The sequence below is a fragment of the Ammodytes marinus genome (assembly GCF_949987685.1).
Source record: "Ammodytes marinus genome assembly, chromosome: 2".
Lineage (NCBI taxonomy): Eukaryota > Metazoa > Chordata > Actinopteri > Uranoscopiformes > Ammodytidae > Ammodytes > Ammodytes marinus.
In genome coordinates, this window is record NC_137231.1 from 20,178,715 (window position 1) to 20,193,302 (window position 14,588).

Here is a 14,588-nt window from a genome sequence, read left to right on the forward strand (position 1 = left end):
ACAGGCATTAAAATCAACAAAACCACAAGGGTACCCATATTTTTGCACAGCCAGTTTTTCACATTTTATTTTATTTCATACAACCAAATACTGCTTTTCAAAAAATCTTTGTTTGGAAAACATCCCAGTACTTAGCTGTTCCTGGTAAATTAAAGACATACCACTTTTATCTTTTTTTTTGTGAAAGCAGAGTCAATTATAATGCCGGCTGAGAGGGGTTCCCAAACTTTTTCATATGACTGTATATATATTATGTTATTGAAATATAATTAATGATTAAGCCATTGGTGATCGCGCAGGGTTTTTATACCTTCTGCTGTTCATCATGTATTTTTCTTGGCTGTAGAATCAACAACTCTAATATTTTGGGGATTTTTCTGAACTCATGCGCCAGTGTCAGGGCCGACACCAGTTTGTAAGCGCTGCCTTACAGAGAAATACAGAGATAGTTTTGTAGACCTGATAGGCTTAATCAACATTGTGTCAACTCATTTGGCAACGGCTTGAATGTAATCAACAATACTCTAGGCCTATATGAAAAAAGTACAAACTATAGCTTTAACATAAATCTCCTTTTGAGGCTTAGCTAGAATTCACCGATGACATGTTAGGTCCTTCAGTATAAACAATATAAATGTAAAAAAATATATATAAATACACAACCACTGATTTCACTTTTTTATTAAAAAAAAATCATGCAAGATAAAACCACAACTATTATTCAGGTGAGCGTTTGTGTGTGTGCACTCACGTGAATGCATGAGTACAACAATGATATATAGAGAGATACCAGCAACTGTAAACAAACGACCTATTCCATTTCATCAAGTTTCTAAATTAAAACATTTGGTCATTTAAATCAGCCAGTTTTTCATTTGTAAAGGGAACTAGAGGGGTTTTATAAGTTGGTCATTAGGTTTCATAAGAGCACAACTACAGCATCTATACATAGAAAATCCTCAAGTACCCTTTAGCAATTTGAATCTACAGTTATTGTACACATTTATCTACATTTCTCTATACACATACCGTATATCCAGAGGAATCTTCTATACAAAACAATGTCTATGTAAATGTTACATTTAGTTATCGATACTGAATTAGCTAAAATGCAAAACTGCACTAACAAATTCAAGCTAGATAATACAAAAAAAAGAGAAAGTAAGTGAAATCCATTACTTTACAATATGCATCCAGAAATCAAACGGCATAGCGTTAGATTTTAGATTCTAAAGAAGCTGAATTGAGTCAATACTTGAGTATAGTCCAGCAACTTGATTTTTTTTATAGATTTTTATCCCTGACTAGCATTTAACTAATTTAATATAAAGCTCATATTTCATACTCACATGTGAATCTTTCACCCAAATCTTTTTGGTTCCATGCCCATATTGGTATTGGTACTATGCAGGTTAGGTTACCTTTTTGGATCTGGGTTGGTATGATTGAAATACAATTAAAGAAATTTGGATGGTATTTTTGGTGCTTTTTTTGTTGAAATATAATGGCTTGACATTCTGATTTGATGTCTAAGTTCAAAGTCTCAGCTTGGCAAATTAACATTAAAAAACATGGCTGATTGATTTTGGTTACATAGTATTAATGATTGGTAAAGATTGGTGACACATATTCCTCATATGTGTAAGAAAGAAAAAAACAAGGCTGCCAAAATATTCTGATAGTCTTGTTTGTCTAACAATAGCACAGGTTTGGACATTGCCGTAAGTGCCTTGTGGTAAATGACGTTATTCATTCATTCAGTACATGTCTGTACACCAAATCACAGAAAATAAAGCCATTGATGTCTGTACAGAAGTTTGTAGGTAGACAGCCCATTCCCTCCTCTAAAAGATTGGCTTGGTCACCCCAATGTATGTGCACGACAGCCAACACTTTTCAAATCAGTCCCAATAGCGATTTTTATACTATCATTTCACTTACATTTTCATCTACAACACCACTCAAACGGAACAATAGCAACAACTTTAAAGCCAGAAAATGTCTGTGCAAGTTTGGGCTGTAATCTGCTGCGGTGTTAAGACTCACAGTAGTACTGGCCTCTAGTGGGTGAGGTTAATCATCACAGTTCTGAGTGTAGATGGATATGGCATGCAGGCCACGGACCACACAGCTCTAGAGTAGTTCATTCTTAAAAGTAAACGGATGCCATCATATGGCAGACATATAAAGTACACTTAGGAAGCATCGTACCAAAAACCCTTAGAAAAACAATGAAACAGTGAACCCTTTCAAGTCTGCAGTATGTCGTAAAAGCCTCACACATTAGTGTAACTCATCTTGGCTGAAATATTTTCTAGCTGTAGATCCATTCCGTTTAGGCCCTCCAATCATGTGAGAGGAAGGCTTGCAAATTCACAAGAGCTTAGTTGGGAAGGCGGTTCAATGCAGTGCAATGGTTTTAGGAACGTATGCAACCTCGGACCAAAACCCTTTGCCCCTACATCTTGGTCTCGCTGTCAGCTGGCCTCTCGTTCTCGTACTCGTTCTCCTGTGAGATGAGCTTGTACGGCTTCTTGTCTGCCTCTTCCACCACTGAGTTGCCCACCTCGAGATCGTTTCGCTTCAACTCGTGGCGAGACAGGTGCTCCACTATACCTGCACCGATGGAGTCTCCAAGGACATTGGTTGTGGTGCGCAATCGGTCCCTGAGGAAGGACAGAGAACATGTGAAGGGGAAAAGAAGACAAGGCAAAAGAAAACACATGATGAAAAGACAACGGAAGACACAAGAAGATTAGACAAACAAATACATAACAAAACAAGAGATGACGAAAAGGACTTAACAAGACAACAGTATCAAACAATAAAGAATTCCATGGAGAATATTGTTAATTGAATCCATGTCGTAGTGTCTGTAAATTTGTGTGCATAAGAAATATCATTAGAACAAACATGGTTTCAATCGCTCCGGGCAGCCTTCAAACCACATGGAACATGGCCAGTAGATATGAGGAGATGGGGGATTGCACTAGGACTGGAAGCCGACTGAATGAAAACCAGATGGATTGAGGGAAGTGGAATGTGAAGGGAGTGTTTCTGGAAGCTGTCCTGTAATCCCCTCAAGAGTGCACTGCGCACTTAAAATCCCTCCTGGGTGGAAGCTGATTGAGTTCATACATCACTAAACTTTTTTCCCTCATGATCAAAACCTCTGCGGTCTTCCTTAAAATCAGCCCGGTCCAGTTTGTGATGAGTGCTGATGCTGCTTTCTTGAGAAGATCATGTTTTTCTATTGACCATCTCATGTTATTTAGTAAAAGCTTTTGCCAACATCATGTTATATAGCCAATACTTACAGGAACCAATCAACGGCAATGATGAGTGAGATGTCATCAGTGGGGAGGCCTACAGACGTCAGCACTATCACCATGGTGACCAGTCCTGCCTGAGGGATTCCAGCTGCTCCAATACTGGCTGCTGTGGCCGTGATACTAGATGGGGGAAAGTTGAGTTGGAATCATCTTAAAAATCTTGCATTGCAGTGCAACAGTGATGGTCTCAGTAATGACCTCTTGACCCTTGGTAGTAGCATAAAATAGAGCCACTTAAATGCATTCCATTGGCTGAAATGCAATTCCCCCATCTATGCCAAATCAAATACCAAGACTGGTGGTTAATGGTTAGAAAGTCATTTATGAAGCTGTTGCGCTTTTGAGGCTTGGAAATGCTTCACTTGGTTTAAGGAGCATTTCTCGCCACAGTGAAAGGCACATCTAGTAGAAATATTCTCTTGTACATCCAAAATCGATTTAACTCTCAAGAGTAGGGGAGGTTTAGCCTTATGCATCAAAATCCTTTTGGGCCCATGTCATTTGTACAAGAAGAGGTTGATCTTGTTTATTAAAATGCATGGCGTTATAAATGAAAGTTGCAAGTGAACTGTACGTCCCATACCTGATGGTGAGAATCTGTCCGAAGTTAAGGTCATAGTCATTGACCTGAGCAATAAAGATGGCTGCCAGGGCCTCGTACAGAGCTGTGCCATCCATGTTTATGGTGGCGCCGACAGGGAGCACGAAACGGGTCACACGCTTGTCCACCTTGTTGTTTTCCTCAAGGCATTTGAAAGTGATGGGCAACGTGGCTGAACTAAGAGAAGATAGCGGGAAGGTGATTGGAAAAAATTGGAAAAAAATAAACCCATTTCACTTAAAAATTACAGTGAGTTGCTGAATTGCTTCGACTTCTTTAACACCGATCAGTTCATTTTGGTAGACAATAAATCAGGCTTATCAACACTCATCAACTGTGGCATTCAGGGAGGCTGACTGCATACCAACATATAAAACAAGTCCCTGCTAATCTAAATAGCATCCAGATAAAAGTCGGCCAAAAGAAAAACATTATTGGGGGCGTAATTACAGCATTTTGAGGACAGTTTAACTACAATTCTTTTGGTTTGCGGTTTGCGGTTAGCTGCGTGACCTTCCTTGTCAGCCTGTGAGATCCTTTGCAACCCGATCACATACCTAGAGGATGTTCCTAGGGCAGTGATGAGTGCCTGCAAAATCCCAGCGATGAAAACAAAGGGGTTCTTCCTGGTGATGACGAAGTAAAGTGTTGGCAGGACAATGAAGGCATGGATGGACAGGCCACAAATGACCGTCACTGTGTACATGCCCAGCTGGCCACCCATGGAAGAAATGTCATCCATCTCAACGATCTTGCCAGCAATCAGGAACAGGATACCGATAGGGGCATACCTGAGGATCGATTGGGTGTTATTGCGAATATGGCATTAAAATAATCCAACACTTAACTCTACATTAACTCTATCCATCCATCCATCCCCCTGGTACGTACCACATGATTATGGCAACCAGCCTCATGATGGCTTCATTGAGACAGTCGAAGAAGTCCTTGAGGGGCTGTCCCTGTTCCCTCATGCTCCCGATGATCAGACCAAAGCAAAGAGAGAACACAACCAGGCCGAGAGCATTGATTCCATTAACCGTGCCTGGCACTGGGATCATCTCCTCCCGGGTTAACTCCTGGCTACCGTTGAGTGTGAATATCGTGTCATTCACAATCATCTTCACATGGACTATTCTCTTGGCATACTGCGTCTTGAACTGAGTTTTAAAAAAGAAAGCAGAAGGGTTAAACAATGATTAATCCCAGAGGCGATAACATTTTATAAATACTTCTAGGGAAGAAAGTACTTTCGAAAATGAAAAGATTATAGGTGTCTATTACACATTTAAATTATTTACAAGAAAAATGTACAAATGTTTCTGAACATAGTTATTTCGTTTTTGCTTTCAATTTCCAGTATAACCACCTGGTGCATAACGTTTTACAATCCCACCATCTGTACCTCCATCAGCCTAAAATGTGTTCAAATTGAGGAAGGGAAAGTCAGATCACAACTCTGTAAACTGGTATGTAAACAAAGGGGTATACGTTTTTTTGTAAGCGCACACATAGTACAGACAGGTAGCAGATCGTTATGAGGTATTCACTGATTTTGACAAAAAGGGATTTTGACTAAAAGTATTCTCCAGAATGGCTGACTCCATGATTAAGTAATAAAACATGTCACATGTAACAGCATGACAAGGTAAGAGAGAGGGTGTGGTGGGAGAATTACCTGTTTGGTGCAAGCTTCCACAATGTTAGGAGGAAACATATTTCTAGAAAAAAACAATGAAATAATTCAATGTTTAATATTTAAAAAGTAAACATGAAAAAATGCATGTATTGAATATAACTTGAGGGCCAAGGCCTGTGTGGGTACCTGATAAGGTCCAGGAAGGCATCAGCAGGGCTGATCTGCTCCATCTGCGGCGGTTTGCTGAACTCATCCTTGGATCCTTTCCCAGGGTGAATAATGAGCACCATGACGATACCGGTAAACACAGCAATGACGGTAGTGGTGGTGTAGTAGACCACTGCCCTCAAGCCCATTCTACCAGAAGCACGGCTGTCCAGAGCGGCCATACCTGCAAAGGACACATCATGTCAACTAAATTACTCTGGTTTTATACCTCACATACCTTGTCAAATAAGTATTCATCGACTGGAACCCATACTCTTACTCATATTGTCTGCTGTAGGAATTCCACAAGATTGAGGTCATATTTCACATAGAGTGCAATTATCTCATGTAAATAGAAACAATACTGTAAGTTCCTATCTTTGCTGTTGTTGCTGTCCCTATCATCTTAGTCATGTTGCCCTATAACCTCAGAGTTTGAATACATGTGTCATTAACTCCCATCCCCATGAGCACAGCCTGGGAAAGGCTACAGTAAGGTGGAATACACCCATCTGGATTATCTGATAAAATATCTGATGACAACAAAGAGCGGCAAGAAACACAATCTGACTCTGACCTTTACAGAAAACAAAACCTACTGTAGAGCAGCCAGGGGCCGATCTACTGTACAAAATCTGTTTATCTGTGTGCATCTACATTATTATAGCTCTGCAGGGAGAAACTTGCCAAAGATCATGTGGGTCTCAAATTCTGAATTTGTGCTTTTGCTAGTTGGGCATAAACTTCACAGTAAGCCCAGAGTACAGTTGACATCGTTCAAATCACTCTTATTTGGTAATACAACAAATGTGTATGTCCCCAAAAGCAGTTTGTTGTGAACACAAGGAGTAGCCAGACATTTCAGTTACAGATTAAAAGTGTGACCTCAGTATGTACTATGAGGCAAAACATAGAGAAAACACTGACAAAATAAATGTGTTGCAGCATGAGTCAGAAGAAACAGCTGATGATCAAGTAACTAACAAACACTTGCTATGGTGCATAAGGAAGGTGGGGTTGCATCTAGTTATACAGTGATAGCCTACAAATATGTGGTGAGTTTTAATTTACAGGCCTGCATAAAAAGCCACAAATCAACCTCACGTTGCATGAGAAATCATTTTAAGAGTTGATAAACCGGCTGCTGGAGATCAAAACTTAAGGAGCATGCAGGCCGAAGTGTCTCCTGCAAGCTCTACTAGCATTAAACACACAGGGGGAGAATGGAGGTGAAAACCAGCCATGACAGTGTCGTTGTATTTTCAAAGTGCCAGGTCCTATTGTGGCCATTGTCTCCATTCAGAGCTGTACAAGGCAAAGCCGGCTTTGTGCAAGGGGAGATGTATGTGTTCCTTTCATGTGTGTTTGTGTCTGTGTGTTTGTGTGTGGGCGTACCTACTGCCCCTGCTTTGGCCTTCTCTGTTCCTCTTGCCCCAACATGCCCATGACTTTTTAGACATTTCTGTTTGATCCCCATCCCTTCCCTCCCTCATTCTCTTCCCCCAAATTCTTCACCTCCTCTCTCCACCAACTCCTCTATCCCCACCTCTTGTTTCACGGTGCTCTCTTGTTCTTGCACGCTGGTCTTATTGCTGCAATGCTCCTTTCATTGCCACCCTGTTCCTCCCAACCTCCCCCCACTCTCCTCCTATTCCTTTTTTCTGACAGCCCTGGGAAAACTTGTTGACTTAGTCAGCCCCGCACGCACACAATGATCCCCAGCCGGTTTTCCGGGGCAACAACGGACGCAGCCTCACCAATTCCATCCTTTTCAAAAGAACCAAAGATTGAAGGAGAGCAGGGAGAATTACTTTCTTTTCTCATATGTTCATCAAACAAAAAAGTAAAGGCCTACTGTAGGGGGGGGGACAAAGTTGAAGCGCAGGACATAGAAACTGCAAGAGGTCTGTCCAAAGGGCAATTAACATCCACTGACGCCAGGCAAAGACCAACTCAACAGTTAGCAAGACTTTACCTTCAGAAAGCCTGCAGTCAAAAAATATCTCCTATCGTCTGACATGGGCCGGATTCAAACCGGGGTCTGCTGTGAGGAGGGCTGAGCTGAGCCTCATGGGGAGGGGGGTGGGGGGGGGGTTGGGGGCACTCTCACAGCTACACCACAAGCACATATAGATACATATATGATTGTAGCCCCTTCAATAAAAATCAGCAGTGATAAAAATATACATTTTCTTGAAGCTCAATGAGACGAGACATCGAAATATCATATCCTTTTTCATTGTGAATTTAAATTGCAATTCAGTTGGTGAGCTGCACAACATTTTCTCAGTTTTAGGATTTAGTCTGCAGAGGCGGAAAATAAACAAGGCAATTGTCTCACTTTATTTCCATATTTCCAATTTCCAGAAACTACACTTTTATTCCACTATATCTCAGAGAATAATGTCATTTTTAACTGCTCTAAATGCTACACCTTTAAATGTTTTCATTATCTTTACTCCTTGTTCTTGTCTCGCTCTTGACACCCTCCCCCTACTACTTTTAAGATCCCCTACCAGTGAGCTTCTCAGTAAACCCGCCCCCGCCCCCCCATCTCCCTGTCCAGCCTCTCCTTGGCTCTTTAAAATATTCTGCTGTGTACTCTCAGCTCTCTTTACGAAATGCCTGAAGACTATACAGGTTTTGAGTCAAATTAAAGCTGAATGGCGGGTCTGAAGTGTGTGCGAGAAATATAGAAAGAAATGTGGTTCTGAATGAAGGACATAAATGAGAATGCTGACGTTTTTTACTCTCTCTCTCTTTCTTTCTCAAAATCCTGTCGTCCGTCTACTAGTCTTGCTTTCCTTCTTTTTTTCTACCTTCCGGGGCCCCCTCTTAACTCTGCTGAAACTTCCTGATTTGCAATTCAACCTCGCTTCTAGACAGGATCTAAATTCAGAAGCAAGTCCCTAACTCAGCTAGCACATTTCACATAGAGGCACAATTCAGCCTTGGGAGTGTGGCAGTCAGTTTGCACAGGGCTCACATTTCTGCAGAAAATAAAAGACATTTAAACTTAGCTCTGCTGTCTTTTCCTCTAAAATATATTATTTCCAAAGTCGGGCTGCAAGTTGTGTATGTAAAGCAAGCTCTAGAATTAGAGCTCACAGCCCAATTACATTTAGACTGTGAGGGCCCACTCACACTAGGGCCGTTTGCCTGTTCCGTGCTGCAGGAAGATTCAGCACGATTCCCCCCCTCCCCACTCCCCCCGCTGGCCCGTGGTCACACTGCTCGTGGCCTGGGCACGATTGCACCTTGCCTACGTCACCGTGCGCGTTTAGGATTTGAAGCGTAGTCTACTTGTAGGCTATACGACTGTTTGTGAATATTTTCATCCGGCCAAATTTGCATCAAATATTCCACTTCCAAATTAGAGCAACGAGAATCCTTAATCTATTGTTTTTTTTTTAAAATGTAGCCTTGACGTAATGGTCGCGATGGACAGTCTCATATTTGTGCAGCACGCTGTTTATTATTAATATAACAGCCCGTCATCAGACCATACGTACCGGATGGTTTTATACACATCGATCGCTCTATCAAGTAATCCGAGTCAGAACTTTTTGTATGGGCAGAGATCGTTTTTCTTGTTAAACCTTAGTGTAGGCTACTGTTTCCTTATCACCGGGCCACGGAGTCCCGTTGTGTGTTGTTTTGTGTTCGTCTCCACCGCCATGCGTAAAGACAGTATTATGACAGCTGACGGGAGGAAAAAGAAAAAAATCATCTGACGAACGTGAGTAAACACGAAAACCTTTTTGCTTTGCTTTCTGCGCTCACTTATTTAGCTCTCGCCCTCTTTTATTAGCCCACACCTAGGCCTACACACACGTTAATGCTCAGACATTTTATGTAGCTATGTCCAAGTGCCGACTAGAAAGGCAGCGGACGTTAACGGACAATGCATCCTTAATAAATTCACGTCAGGAACGCCGCCTGTGCGCTTGCTGGTGCGCTTGCTTGTGCATCATTGACTTTGACAAAATTAAAGTTATTAAATATTCAGCTTGTTTTTTCTTGCTTGCATTTGAGAATTGAAATCTGAAATTGTAAGGTTCTATAATATTATTTTTCCACTGGCTTTTTAGAGCCTTGATGGGACAGGAAGATTGGTTTGATTTTCTTTTGGCGTTCTGCTGTTGAGTTTGTTCTTGTTGATGGCACACTACCTCTCTGGCTATATGCAGATAAAGTGTCAAACCCGTGCTGTTGCACAAAAAATTACATAAATGTAAACTGATGTAAGTCCCACAACTGGAATGCTATTCAGTTTTTACAGAAAGTAAACAAATAAAAAGATGATAACCACTGTGACGGATGGTTTAAAGATTGTTTCTGGAGGAGGGAAATACTAAATGTAAAAGTGGCACCAATAATATTATTAGCAGTAGTAGCTGACTGTTTGTCTATTGCTAACTTTATATATAATAACTTGGACAAGTGCACTGCACACACACAGACAGACAGACACACACACACACACACAAGCACACACAGTTTGATGGACGACTTGCCTGCAGAACGGAACTCTTTGTTGGTTTCCATGCGGTCATGTGACATGATGTCAGAGGATGCTGATGTTACGCCCCGCTGCAGCACAAAGCAGGTTATTATCGGACAGCATGTCTCTGTCATCCCTCTCTGGCTTCTTGTCCTGTCAATCACTGCTCAGAGACGGGACATGAGGTCTCAGCATGTCCTGCATTTGTAAGTCAGTTAGTGCTGCTGACATGTGTTTTTGGGAACTCACACGTTCTATCTATACATGACTTAAACAACAAATACAAACACAAAGGCCTCTGCTAGTGGAGGAAAATATTGTCGCGTGTCCGACTGGTTTTACGAACCACATCAACAATGACGAATGAACTCACTACATCCAGGGATTAGAGCTGGAAACCCCATTGTCAGATGTTTGTGTCTTTAATGAAATACAGCCCCAAATACATGTGAGCTGCAGAAGGTACACAACGTACAGAGACCACAAAGTAATCCAGTCCAGATATTCTGAATAGCCTTTTCAATTAAGCCACTCTAAAGTTGGGACTGCCTCGGTCATGTTGTATTAGGAAGATTTAGACCATTACACCACGGGCCAAGCATGTGATTGAGACCAGCGCTGTAGATTCAAAACATACAGTATCTCTGGTTCTTTGTTCCTCTCATGAGGTCATCGTAACCCTGTAGTCCATGGGCCCAAAACCGACAAACAGCTTCGGCTGAACAAACAGCTGGCTCACTCTGCCACTCACTTGCCACAGCAGCACAACAACAAGCAGCAACGTCACTGGTGGTGTGAACTTTTAACACAGAAAACATATGCTACCTGAAAAACATGTGACTAAAATCCCATAGGTGCTACTTTCCCCATAGGTGCAAACCGATGCCATCCTGTATATCCACTTCAGCCTATGGTAGTAGGGGACATTAGAGTAGGAGGTGGATGTGTCTTTTCTGCTTTTCTGAAAGCTTTGCAGTCATGTTAAAGAAAGCTTTGCAGTCATGTTAAGCATAAGCACACAGGCATACAGACAAGTTACAAATGTGCAGGTAAGAGAAAATGCTGAAGGGTTTTTGCGATAGAAGATATCCGTTTGATATAAAATTAGAACAAAACAATGTCACATAGGCTGGAACTGTGAGTTCTGTGTGCTTATTTTAGATATCTGAGGCACGTTTGAACTAAATATAACTGATGACAACTGAACATTTAACAACCACCTGGGAGTGTTGTGTGCAAGCATTGGGTGTGAGCAACATTGTTGTCACACTTACTTGTTAACATTTCTGATACAACTAGTAGAATTATTTAATGAATAACTATGTATGTCAGAATAATTTATCAGTGACTGAAAAGAGAAAATGTTTAGCAAAAGATTTAAAGAGAGACGTCCAACGCTTGATTTATGGCCATTCAAAAAGAAAATGCTTGAGAGGCGAATGAGCTATCTAGGTGAAACAAGTCGGTAGATCTAGGTTTGAGGTGCATCTGAATGAAGCCTTTGGTGTTCTAATGGCCGTACAATGGAACGATGCACATACCTGTGATGAGACTGGAAACCAGCAGGGGCAGCACAAGCATCTGAAGCATTCTCATCAGCAGTTCCCCAGGGAAAGAGAAGAACTTCATTTCACGGTAAGACAGTTTATAAGGCCGCAGGGCAAACCCCAGGATTATGCCTGCGGAGAGGGTCAGATGCCGAAGAAAGAGTCAGAAAATAATTTAAAACATCACTCGACATAAGATAAGATTTGATCAAATTTAAGAAAGTTGTGGCAGCTTTATAAATGGATATCTTACTGCTACTGATCGGATTCAGAGTTACATCGTTGTATGTATCACATTGCAGCTTCTTGAGAAAGAACATTGGTTGTGTTTACTCACATTTTCACACGTAAAACACATTGGACTCACACCCATTTAGGCATGCTGCAGAAGAGGTGGGGCTCTATGTGACTGCTCAATGTGACTGCATGACCGTGGCTGGAAATACGTGTATTGTGAAATAATAGTCATGGTCACCATTATTATTTGCTGGTATTTTGACTAGAGAGGGAAAGAGATGCATTTCAAATAATTCATAATACCAAACGATTTTGCAGTTTTGTTGTTGACGTCTCTTTGATAATTTTTTTTTCAACTGCAGACGTTCTTATTATTCAGCGTCATTTGAGTCTGTTCTCTAAACAAGCAGTTGTTTTCTCTTCCCACCCCAGCTACAGGCCCCAGGTGGCTGACCCAGCAGCCTGAAATGAAGAATACCCTGCATTTAGCAGTCAAACAAACGAGTCATGGCACGGCGTAATTCTAGCAGGGCTGCAGATGTGCATGTGGTGGGTGGGCCTGGCTCACTTCCTACTGAGTGCTACCCAGAGGTTAATGGAAACAGGTCAAGGGTCAGCTTCAGGGCCAGATGAAAGCCGGTCCGCTAAGTTCATCTCAGTTTCCCTTTATTCTCTTGTCCGGTGAGTTGGTTTAGATTCTTTTCCTTCTTCCGTCCTGCTACAGGGCTGTCTGTGTCACGCCAGAGTGATGGATTGTGATTGGCTGCAGGAAATCTGGTGCCTTGTTCTTTACAACTTCAAAGCACACTGAGTCCCTTCCAATGAGCTCTAGTTTTCGATCAACTAAATCACCAACAGAGTTCAGTGTCTTCAAGGTGGAGTAAGCAATTCTGGAGAATGATTGTTGTCAAAATCAGTGAATATCTCCTCACGATGTGCTACCAGTCCGTACTGTGTGTGCGCTGAAAACAAATCCAGTGTTAATACACAGCTAGACTGTGTAAACTGGCATGTTGCTAGCTACGGTGGGCCCCCTTTGTTTACATATCCTTTGTCTACATACTCGTTTACAGAGCTCATGCTGTGTATTAACCCTGGATTCTTTTTTCCAGCTCACACACGTACAGTACGGACATGTAGAGGAACATGAGGAAGATATTGACTGATTTTGACTTAAAGTTATCTTGACAAGAAGCTTTCTCCAGAATGGGTGACTCCACCTTTCAAGTGAAAAAAGAAAGAAATGTCCTCACTTACCGATAATGACAGCGGCGACGGTGAAGATGACAAAAGCATTCCCTATGAAGCATGCTTTCACATCTTTCCTGGTGATGTTCTCCACTCTCTTTCTGGCCACCAGCGATCGGGACCGGATCCCGTCCTGGATCTGGTCTAGACGACCCCGGGGCCTCTGCGGGTTCTCCCCGTTGCTCTGAGTCATGGCTTCAGATCTGTTACAGGTGTGTAGGGACTTGAACTCCCCGCAACTGTGACAGGAAAACCTTACTGGTGCGGTAGATTCACTTGTTGCTCCTCTTCCCTCTCTGCCACACCGCTCCTTTGGTTACAAGTGCCCTGATCAAGAGGAGAGAGGGGGGGCACATTGTAAGTCTGTATTGGAAAGTTGAACACAAAAAAATATTATCTAAGATAAAAAAAAAAGCCACTCTGATGTACTTATAGTTCAGTGTGAAAGGGGAAAAATACTCTTAAAACAGCTCATGCAAAGCAGATTAAACTAATGTGTCTACCCCCTCTTTGACAGATTTTGTCTTATGTAGAAAATGTAAAGCAATGACAGTGAAAATCACGCAATTCTCCAAAAAAGCCTTACAAAACTTTTACTCTTCTGTCAATGAAATACAGTATTCCATGAGTTTAGAACACACGTGTCACATCCACAACAGGGAAGCCATGCAGACTTCCTCCTATACATACAGTACACTTGAGTAACGTCAACACACGTGTGTACAGTTTGGGGCTAATGATTTCACTGCCTCACAGATCGAGCCTCACTCTCACACACATGCACACAAACACATACACAGTTACTGTTTAGATTAGGGAAAAAATGCATTTGCAGACATATCAAATGGTTAAAAAGACAGCATATAAAAGTTGTTTCTGTACCTTAGGGCTTGAGCAATAACTTCCTTTGGAGTAATATCTCTGGTTTTTCAGGGGTAAAGTTGTGGTTTAAAGCTCAATCGGTGTGAGGGAGGGACAGAGGAGCACTTTGGCTGTGAGCTGGTCTGTGCTAGCGGCCGGCAGTGAAGAGAAAGAGGAGCGTAAAGAGGAGGGGGCAGGAGAAAGGAGAGGAGGGGGATGAGGGAGTAAAAAAAGAGCCAGTGAGAGAATGGAGGCGGCGCTATAGTAGACGAAGAACTAGTGTTAATCATCACAGTGTGGGCTAGTGGGGGGGTGAGGCGGGAACTAAAAAAGTGAAGTAATTTGGAGGTGGTGGTGGGGGGCTTTTCAGACAGAGGGGAACTTGATGAATAATAAGCTTTCCAAGCAGGAA

General features: G+C 42.0%; 1 protein-coding gene across 2 annotated transcripts; it reads right to left on the reverse strand.

The window, feature by feature from the left end:
* Positions 1-672: 672 nt before the first annotated feature.
* Positions 673-14,331, reverse strand: slc1a3a (solute carrier family 1 member 3a). 2 transcript variants are annotated; one of them, XM_080041536.1, is made up of 10 exons: positions 14,198-14,331; positions 13,325-13,642; positions 11,825-11,962; positions 5,759-5,963; positions 5,612-5,654; positions 4,825-5,093; positions 4,491-4,724; positions 3,916-4,110; positions 3,318-3,452; positions 673-2,666 (listed from the first exon to the last, which is right to left on the reverse strand). In XM_080041536.1, exons 2-10 carry the CDS (start codon positions 13,506-13,508, stop codon positions 2,459-2,461), a joined length of 1,611 nt encoding a protein of 536 aa, XP_079897662.1. In that variant the 5' UTR covers positions 13,509-13,642; positions 14,198-14,331; the 3' UTR covers positions 673-2,458. The 2 variants fall into 2 exon arrangements, with proteins under 2 accessions (XP_079897662.1, XP_079897663.1); XM_080041537.1 differs by having other exon boundaries at positions 13,325-13,678; positions 14,198-14,289.
* Between the last annotated feature and the right edge of the window lie 257 nt (positions 14,332-14,588).

Coding starts and splice junctions, on each gene's coding strand:
- slc1a3a (XM_080041536.1), bottom strand. CDS start 13,508: ATGACTCAGAGCAACGGGGAGAACCCGCAGAGGCCCCGGGGTCGTCTA. Junction 4,725..4,824: donor CTGGTTGCCATAATCATGTG/GTACGTACCAGG, acceptor ATCGATCCTCAG/GTATGCCCCTATCGGTATCC. Junction 3,453..3,915: donor GGACAGATTCTCACCATCAG/GTATGGGACGTA, acceptor TCCCCCATCTAG/TATCACGGCCACAGCAGCCA.